Source organism: Bactrocera neohumeralis, unplaced genomic scaffold, assembly GCF_024586455.1.
Source record: "Bactrocera neohumeralis isolate Rockhampton unplaced genomic scaffold, APGP_CSIRO_Bneo_wtdbg2-racon-allhic-juicebox.fasta_v2 cluster09, whole genome shotgun sequence".
Lineage (NCBI taxonomy): Eukaryota > Metazoa > Arthropoda > Insecta > Diptera > Tephritidae > Bactrocera > Bactrocera neohumeralis.
The window spans coordinates 34,510,148-34,520,183 of NW_026089622.1; the positions used below are offsets into that span (position 1 = coordinate 34,510,148).

General features: G+C 35.9%; 2 protein-coding genes across 5 annotated transcripts; both read left to right on the top strand.

Annotated features, from left to right (window-relative positions):
- Window positions 1–10: 10 nt before the first annotated feature.
- On the top strand, window positions 11–1,699 carry LOC126764098 (uncharacterized). Of its 3 annotated transcripts, XR_007667817.1 has the most exons (3): window positions 14–370; window positions 489–655; window positions 711–825. XR_007667817.1 is itself a non-coding variant. In XM_050481889.1 (2 exons), exons 1-2 carry the CDS (start codon window positions 273–275, stop codon window positions 1,496–1,498), a joined length of 1,080 nt encoding a protein of 359 aa, XP_050337846.1. In that variant the 5' UTR covers window positions 11–272; the 3' UTR covers window positions 1,499–1,699. The 3 variants fall into 3 exon arrangements, 1 of the variants encoding a protein (XP_050337846.1); XR_007667816.1 differs by having other exon boundaries at window positions 11–370; window positions 489–825; XM_050481889.1 differs by having other exon boundaries at window positions 11–342; window positions 489–1,699.
- Window positions 1,700–4,131: 2,432 nt separating this feature from the next.
- Window positions 4,132–6,945, top strand: LOC126764097 (uncharacterized). 2 transcript variants are annotated; one of them, XR_007667815.1, is made up of 2 exons: window positions 4,132–4,897; window positions 5,016–6,945. XR_007667815.1 is itself a non-coding variant. In XM_050481888.1 (2 exons), the coding sequence occupies exons 1-2, from the start codon at window positions 4,800–4,802 to the stop codon at window positions 6,023–6,025; spliced, it is 1,080 nt and encodes a 359-aa protein (XP_050337845.1). In that variant the 5' UTR covers window positions 4,288–4,799; the 3' UTR covers window positions 6,026–6,945. The 2 variants fall into 2 exon arrangements, 1 of the variants encoding a protein (XP_050337845.1); XM_050481888.1 differs by having other exon boundaries at window positions 4,288–4,869.
- The last annotated feature ends 3,091 nt before the right edge of the window (window positions 6,946–10,036 follow it).

Consider the following 10,036-nt stretch of genomic DNA (forward strand, 5'->3'; position numbering starts at 1 on the left):
TAATGTGTTACAACATTCGTGAAGTTGGATTGCCTTTTAGTGATGCTGCAAAACTCACTCTGACGGAAGTTCTTGTGTTCTGAGAGAAAGCTAGAATACCTTATCAATTACAAAAAAATGCTGTTCGCAAAGTCGAAAAATTATATAACGAATGGAGGGCACTTCAGAAGTGTTCAAGATTGAAGACAAAACGTCAAGAGGAAAAAAATCTTGCATTCACATCCAAACTGTCCGATCTTTTTGATGTAGCAGTGGAAGATGTCATTTCAAAAATGTCTAATCAGGAAGATATTAAATTTTTGACATATCAGAGAATGAAAGGACGTCCAGGCCATATGGAAGGTATATACTCAAACCCATACTTAAATAGGTAATAAAATGCTGGCTCTTAGAAGCTATAGCCTTTATTCGTTCCTATTTGTTACCAACATCAACAGTATTTTTCTCCCAAAATCCATACATTTTCTTTCCATTTTTCATTGCAACAGAAAATGTACGAGACATCTCATTGTCTTCTGAATCAGAAGTGGAACAAATCACCTCGGACGAAGTATTTACCGATGATAAAAAAGCCAGCAAAGCGGAGACAGCGAGTAAAAAAAGGAAATACAGTCGTGGTTATAAAGAAGTAATGACGGAAAAGTTATCAATTTTGGTAGATAGGTGCAAAATTTGTGATAGAAATGCTGTGCGAATAATTTTCTCAACAGCTGAAAGTCTGGACTGTAATGTCGAGGAATCTGCACTTAGTAGAAGTGCTTTAAGAAAACGCAGAATATCCTTTCGAAGTCAACAGGCCCAGAAAATCAAGGCAAGGTTTAAAAACTTAGACTTAGAGGGTATTGTTGTTCATTGGGATGGAAAACTTTTACCAAACCTTCTCCAGAAAGAATGTGCTGAACGGTTGGCAATCTTGGTAAGCAAAGGAGACTATGAACAACTACTGGGGGTCCCGGAATTAGAAAATTCCACAGGCGCCAGTCAGGCAGAAGCTGTTAGCGGTAGTCTAGAAGAATGGGATATTGGCGATAAAATTGTTGGTATGTGTTTTGATACGACGGCTTCCAACACAGGACGAATGAAAGGCGCATGCACCTTGTTAGAAAAACAGCTAGGTAAAAGTTTGTTGTACTTAGCCTGCCGCCATCACATTTTAGAAGTCGTTTTACGGTTAGTATTTGAGTACAAAATGGGATCAACGACTGCTCCCCAACCTGACATTTTTAGAAGATTTCAAATACTTTGGCCTAACATAGATCGGTCTAAATACATTGAAGGGGTACAAGATGATTTGGTAAAGATGTCAGTGAAAGAGTTCGAAAAAGAGGTTTCGGAATTTCTTCTCTTTCAGTTAACTGAAAAACAGCCGAGGGATGATTACTTAGAACTTATTAAGTTATGTTTAATATTTTTAGGAAAAGTCCCTTCTCACGATGTTTCGTTAAACACTCCTGGTCCTTATCATCACGCCCGTTGGATGGCACAATTTACTCTCTGAAAATGTTCCGGGATGGCTAAATGACCCTTAGTCGTCTGCCCCACATCACACCTACACCTATCACTAACACGCACACTCACCACACTCACCTCGACATCACCACACTCCACATCAACACCACCCACACGCGAGAGCCCAGGATCCACACACTCCAACACACACCACATTACTCAACATAAAAAGGGTCAGGCTATACACAAACCAGTTAAGATTCGATCGCCTTGGCATCAACTACGCTTTCCCGCCACCGCTACGCAGCATCCTATCGTGAAATATTAAAATTTTATCCTACAATTGAAGTTCCGTATACTACTAATTTAAGTCCATTGTAAAAGAAAAAGAAACCCCCACTAATCGAGTATTCAACTCATATTGTTAAAAATTATATTGCGTGAATTGATATTATAAAAGAAAAATATACTCAACCAATCGAGTGTGCCCTTTATATTATAAAACCGAAATATACAAGTTTTATTTTCAAACACCTAAAGCGCACAAGTGGTAAGTAAAGCGGGCAGTGAACCCAACAGTGACAAAAGGTTGGTACGCAGCTCTCAAGTAATTGCTCAAGGAAAAAAATACATTATTTCTCAAGTAATTTTGGCAGCTGGTTACGCATTGTGAATGATCTACATTAGAAGAGCAAGAGAGAATAAACAAAGAAAAGAAACTTTGTGCGTAATATGTATGTGTGTATGTATATGGTAACATAAATATTTTCATTGAGATTTAAGAAATGTTGTTGATGATTGGTAGGTTTTATACAACATTTCAAAATGGAATATACTTCATAATAATGATTTCAACTAATTTAGGATGAATTTGACGATTACTTCGAATTTCCTTCAAGAAACAATTGTTGATTTGATGTTTCTTCGCAAAACAAGGTTTGCCATATTCACATTTTACTGAAAAAAGTATCAAAAATTGGTACTAGATTTCTTGAGAGCTGCGTACTAGCACAAGTAAGTTTGTCGCAGGAAAGTATCTTGACCGTTTCTTAAGCGTTTTTTTATATGAAGTTTTTACGTTTCTTGCGAGCTGCGTACTAAGCTAAAGCGTGGAAAAAGTAAGTTATCAAGTGCAGTAATTAGTGTTTTTCATATTCAAACTTCAAAATAAATTACAAAAAAGCATTAAACGTGCAAAAATTGTTTATTTTATAAATTTTGAAATTGAATTGGTTACCAAAGTTTTCGCGTTTTTATTTAATTTTTTGAAATATTCAGGCGATTTTTACAGTGAATTAAAAAAAAATTTGAAAATGGTGAATTTTATACAATTAACGAATGAGGAATGGTTAACTATAATTAATTTTGTATAAAGATGGTCACACGCAGCGTTATATTACTGAAAAATTTAATAAAAGCCAGGTCGCAGTACGGAAAGTTTTTGCCGGCTACAACAAAGAATATCGAGTCATCAGGAAGAAGAAGCAAGGGCGCCCAAAAATAACAACGGGAGAGTGGATAAACGAATATTGGATATTTCCAATTCTGATCGCTTCAAATCAGTTTCAAAAATTCGCGCACAGCTTATAAAAGAAGGCATGAATGCCCCCTCAGTGCACACTAGGGTGGTTTTAGTGAATAGAGGTGAATTTTTTTTTCTGAAATTTGTGTGTGCTCACTTCTAGGAATGTGCCATTTAGTGTAAAAATACAATTGTAAAAGTTTCAGCTTAATCGAACTTTGCCTTCCCGTGCCGAAAGAGCCTTGAAGTTTGATAAAATGGCCATTTTTCGTGGAAAAGCGTTATTTTTCGAGTTTAACTTACGACTGATTTCACCTATTACAATAAATTTATTATCAAATGAAAGGTAATTTTGTTGAAATTAAAATCTATTATAATACATTTTCTTTAGAAATGTATGGTTTGGAAGATATTTAACATTTAATTGGCCAAGTTCGTGTTATGTGCCTTTTTGGTGACACTCATACATAATATTTTTCGGATTTAAGGCTCGCTTAAGTATTTTTATACCTTTCATGAAAATGAAATGGTATACTAACTTTGGTCCGATGTTTGTAAGTATAAAAAGAAGAAGAGATAGACCCATACCCAAGTATACTAAAATGATCAGGAGCAGTAGGAGATTCGATTTAGCCATGTCCGTCTGTCTGTTTGAACGCAAACTAGTCCCTCAGTTTTTGAGATATCCGAATGAAACTTGGTAGGCAAATGTATTTCTATATTCTATTAGGCATTTGTCGGAACCGGCCAGATCGGACCATATATAGCTGATATAACCTTGATTGTTCAGATATGAGATTTTGCTCTATATCTTTGGTACTAAAGCAGCTAGGAACGTGCAATTTGGCACTCCTATGAGAAAATAAATAGTGTTTTAAAATGTAATACTTTTTACGCTAACAATGAAGTATTTTAAATGAGAATTTTATATATTCATGAAAGGTATAAAGGCTTCGGTATGGCCGAAGACAGCCCTTCCTTACTTGTTTTTAAGTATTTTTTGACATTTTGGTGAGTTTCGCCTTGGCCTAAGACAGTGACATAATTGGGCCGTCAAATTTCTTAACTTTTCATTCTATGCAACTTTACTTTAGTATATCCTATACTTTTACTAAAATAAAGCGACAACAACAAAAGATCAGAATTACTTTTATTAACCTTTACTTTACTTCTTTTTCATATTTCAACCTCACTAAACATATTTTTTCTCCAATAAGCTGGCATCTCTGGTATTATTTGGTATTGTATATTTCTGGCATCTCGTGGCTGACTTGTTGCTCATATTTACCGCTATGTATTCTGGTAGTAAGTAAAAAATGGGGAATCCCCTATTTGATTTTGACGCTTTAAGAGAAATGTTATTTTAAAGTTTGTTCTGCTAAGTGAACAGTTCGATATTAGAAAGTGCAAGATATTACATACATAGTTATATAATTAAATTCAAATGGCTACTACCTCATCTAATGTTCGTGTTCGATCTAAAACCCTAATTTATTTAATTGGGTATTCATCTCATCAAATAATCGGGAGTAAACTGCTATCTAATCATCAAGTGTTAATGTGTTACAACATTCGTGAAGTTGGATTGCCTTTTAGTGATGCTGCAAAACTCACTCTGACGGAAGTTCTTGTGTTCTGAGAGAAAGCTAGAATACCTTATCAATTACAAAAAAATGCTGTTCGCAAAGTCGAAAAATTATATAACGAATGGAGGGCACTTCAGAAGTGTTCAAGATTGAAGACAAAACGTCAAGAGGAAAAAAATCTTGCATTCACATCCAAACTGTCCGATCTTTTTGATGTAGCAGTGGAAGATGTCATTTCAAAAATGTCTAATCAGGAAGATATTAAATTTTTGACATATCAGAGAATGAAAGGACGTCCAGGCCATATGGAAGGTATATACTCAAACCCATACTTAAATAGGTAATAAAATGCTGGCTCTTAGAAGCTATAGCCTTTATTCGTTCCTATTTGTTACCAACATCAACAGTATTTTTCTCCCAAAATCCATACATTTTCTTTCCTTTTTTCATTGCAACAGAAAATGTACGAGACATCTCATTGTCTTCTGAATCAGAAGTGGAACAAATCACCTCGGACGAAGTATTTACCGATGATAAAAAAGCCAGCAAAGCGGAGACAGCGAGTAAAAAAAGGAAATACAGTCGTGGTTATAAAGAAGTAATGACGGAAAAGTTATCAATTTTGGTAGATAGGTGCAAAATTTGTGATAGAAATGCTGTGCGAATAATTTTCTCAACAGCTGAAAGTCTGGACTGTAATGTCGAGGAATCTGCACTTAGTAGAAGTGCTTTAAGAAAACGCAGAATATCCTTTCGAAGTCAACGGGCCCAGAAAATCAAGGCGAGGTTTAAAAACTTAGACTTAGAGGGTATTGTTGTTCATTGGAATGGAAAACTTTTACCAAACCTTCTCCAGAAAGAATGTGCTGAACGGTTGGCAATCTTGGTAAGCAAAGGAGACTATGAACAACTACTGGGGGTCCCGGAATTAGAAAATTCCACAGGCGCCAGTCAGGCAGAAGCTGTTAGCGGTAGTCTAGAAGAATGGGATATTGGCGATAAAATTGTTGGTATGTGTTTTGATACGACGGCTTCCAACACAGGACGAATGAAAGGCGCATGCACCTTGTTAGAAAAACAGCTAGGTAAAAGTTTGTTGTACTTAGCCTGCCGCCATCACATTTTAGAAGTCGTTTTACGGTTAGTATTTGAGTACAAAATGGGATCAACGACTGCTCCCCAACCTGACATTTTTAGAAGATTTCAAATACTTTGGCCTAACATAGATCGGTCTAAATACATTGAAGGGGTACAAGATGATTTGGTAAAGATGTCAGTGAAAGAGTTCGAAAAAGAGGTTTCGGAATTTCTTCTCTTTCAGTTAACTGAAAAACAGCCGAGGGATGATTACTTAGAACTTATTAAGTTATGTTTAATATTTTTAGGAAAAGTCCCTTCTCACGATGTTTCGTTAAACACTCCTGGTCCTTATCATCACGCCCGTTGGATGGCACAATTTACTCTCTGAAAATGTTCATTTTTAGAGAACAGTTTTCTATGTCCGAAGAGGAGTTCAGTTCACTAAAAGCTATTTGTTTATTTATTGTTAATTTGTATGTGAAGATGTGGTGTCAAGCTTCAAACGTAATAAGTGCACCTAGTAATGATTTACAATTTGTTCAGAATGTAATTAAGTACAGACGCATTGATCAAGGTGTATCAGAAAAGGTATTGGGAAAATATTTACTTCACCTGTGGTATCTGAACCCGGAACTGATTTACCTTAGCTTATTTGACAAAAATGTTTTAAATGAAATAAAAAGAAAAATGGCAAAAAAGATTTTATCGTAAAGTAATTTAACAGAAGAAGAACGGTCTTCAAGGATAATGAGGGTGCAAGTTTCTGAAAATGAAGCTGTAAACCTATTTAAAAATATTTCGCTTCAGAACTTTGTTTCGGATCAAAGCCTGGCCTTTTTCGAAAATATTTCAAAGTCAAAACTGATTTTTTGACAGAGGACCCCTAGAAATGGTCCGAAAATAAAGACTTTTTAAAACTTCAAAGTTTTGTTAGGAGTATGAAGGTAGTAAACGACACGGCAGAGAGAGGGGTTAAGTTAATTCAAGACTTCAATAGTATTCTTACAAAATATGAGGAGCAAAAACAATTCCTGCTTCAGGTGGGAGCGGATTGTCGTCGGCTTTACCCTGATACTTCCAAAAGTACCCTTTCTCTACCCTTATCTGATGAATGATATAGGAAATAATAATATGTATATAAATAAATTGATAAATTTTTTATAATTTTTGTTTTTAGTATGAATTTTCTTTTCTATATGTTTATTTTTTAAATAGATTTGTTCTCATCGTCTTATCTTTTTGTTAAATATTGTACCAATTAATGTACGAAAACTGAAAATACAATATATAACTAAAAGATTTTACTAATTTCTAGCTTTTTCTATTATAATAAAATAAAGGACTTCAGTGTATGCATTATTTATGGTTAAGGTAAGGATAGTTTCAAAAATCGTGGAGAACCTCGAGTGACTGCGAAGAACTATACTAAGGCATTTACACGAACTTGGTCCATTAAATGTTAAATATCTTCCAAACCATGCATTTCTAAAGAAAATGTATTATAATAGACTTTAATTTCAACAAAATTACCTTTCATTTGATAATAAATTTATTGTAATAGGTGGAATCAGTCGTAAGTTAAACTCGAAAAATAGCGCTTTTCCGCGAAAAATGGCCATGTTATCAAACTTCAAGGCCTTTTCGGCACGGCTCACTGTATGGTTTATGGCTCTTCTTCACCCGAAGAAGAACTAATATAAAAGTTAAGTCGGTGGAAAAGGGCTTAATGGTTTGGGGATGCTTATCTCCGAATGGCCCTGGCAATATTGTAATCCTGGAAGGAAAAGTTACTGTTTCAGTTTATTTAAATATTTTGAGGAGAAATCCTAAACTTGGTTAATTTGAAGAACTGTAACTATAACATTTGGAATTATTTTCCTCAAAATTAATGTTTGAAGCTTGCCAACTTCATGAAATAACGATTGGGTCAACTAGCAAGACGTACTTATGGACATTGTGGATATTAAACAATTTGATAACTTATTTTTTCTACATGCAATTTACTATATGTGTGTATGTTTATACTCTCGCAACAAAGTTGCTAAGGAGAGTTTTATAGTTTTGTTCACATAACGGTTGTTTGTAAGTCCTAAAACTAAAAGAGTCAGATATAGGGTTATATATACCAAAGTGATCAGGGTGACGAGTAGAGTTGAAATCCGGATGTCTGTCTTTCCGTCCGTCCGTCTGTCCGTCCGTCTGTCCATCCGTCCGTCCGTCCGTGCAAGCTGTAACTTGAGTAAAAATTGAGATATCATGATAAAACTTGGTACACGTATGTATTTCTTGGCTCCATAAGAAGGTTAAGTTCGAAGATGGGCAAAATCGGCCTACTGCCACGCCCACAAAATGGCGAAAACCGAAAACCTATAAAGTGTCATAACTAAGCCATAAATAAAGATCGCATTAGGAAGGGGTATATTTGGACGTATTTTCTTTTGGAAAAGTGGGCGTGGCCCCGCCCTCTACTAAGTTTTTTGTACATATCTCGGAAACTACTAAAGCTATATCAACCAAACTCTATAGAGTCCTTTGCTTCAGGCATTTACATATACAGTTCAAAAATGAAAGAAATCGGATAATAACCACGCCCACCTTCCATACAAAGGTTATGTTGAAAATCACTAAAAGTGCGTTAACCGACTAACAAAAAACGTCATAAACACTAAATGTTACGGAAGAAATGGCAGGAGGAAGCTGCACCCAGGCTTTTTTTAAAAATTGAAAATGGGCGTGGCGTCGCCCACTTATGGACCAAAAACCATATCTCAGGAACTACTCTACCGATTTCAATGAAGTTCGGTATATAATATTTTCTCAACACCCTGATGATATGTACGAAATATGGGTGAAATCGGTTTACAACCACGCCTTCTTCCAATATAACGCTATTTTGAATTCCATCTGATGCCTTCTCTGTATAATATATACATTAGGAACCAATGATGATAGCGGAATAAAACTTTACACAAATACGGTATTTGAAAAATATGTAAATGACTGATAATGAAATCTCGATTATCACTTTATCGTGCGAGCGTATAAAATGTTCGGTGACACCCGAACTTAGCCCTTCCTGACTTGTTTCCTTTTATAAAAGCAATGCAGTTCTCTTTTGTTTTAAAATTACTTTAATTAGATACTTTGAAATATGGTCTCAATAAAAAAAAAATATTTCGTTTAAAAAATATAAATTTTTAAATTATATTCACTTCGCTGATTTATATTTCACTTTGATAACTTACTCTTTCTATCTACTGTATGTTCATTTCTTTATCTGTAAGGATATGCGCTCTTTTCATATCGTAGAAAGAGAATGGTTTCTAAAGCCCATGTAATAAAAAACAACTGTGAGAAGCTGCACAATGACGTAAATATTTAAATATACAAAGGATTCAAAAGGTATCTACACTATGCTTAACTTTAGATATTTCGCATTAGTGTTACTGCATCAGACAGTTATCTCAACGTCATACGGCCGATTGTGTAGCAGAAATGTTGAACACAATTATTAACGAGTGGAGCAAAGAGTTACCGAAAATTAGATGCATTGAGACAGGTAACGCCCATAATGGTTGCCTCTGAAAAGCATCTTCTACCAAGCTTTTCTTATACGATCAGTCTTGTAGAACAGACTAGTTCGAAAAGTCGTTTTAAGAGACAAATATAGTTACATGGTAAGAAATAGAAATTTTATTGACTGGATAAAATTGTTTATCTTTACCTAAAGATATACGTAGTTGGGGGTGTATGTTTCTGGGTAAGCAGTTACAGTCGTAGGGCTATACCCAATTCCTACTCTTGCGACTTCGCCCCGCAGTAAGAAAGTTTAAGTGGAGCCACACTCCGACATATTCCGTTTAAAGGCTCGCTGAAGTCTCATTGCAGCTTCTGTGGAACAGAAGTGCGGCTGCGAGCGGGCATCGGTCTTAAAACAACCGGCTCTAGGACCCGCCACGTAGAAACCACTCCAAATGGAAAAGAAACAACGGCCTCGGCTGAAACTGAAACCCCACTTTTGATGACGACCACAGCAGCATAATAAGGACTTTGCTTTAAAGACATGCATTTCGAATGCCCGATCCCTAAATTGGGCAGGTGCCGCTGCTTAGCTGCTTGATATCCATGTAAAAGTAGAGGCTGACAACACCGTCGACAAGAAATGTGATACACAGGACGTTGGAAGGATACGAGTAGGTCCTTGTGACAATTACTACAACGGACATAAAAAAGAGCGCGAATTCAGTGTCGGACTCTCAGTCGACGAGTCCTAACATTTACTCCGGTGGATGCGCGTCTAGCCACAATCCGCAACAGAAGAAAATTTTTAAAGATAACACTTATTTGTGCCCACGCCCGGACAGAAGAGAAGGACGATATGACAAAAGATGCCTTTTAT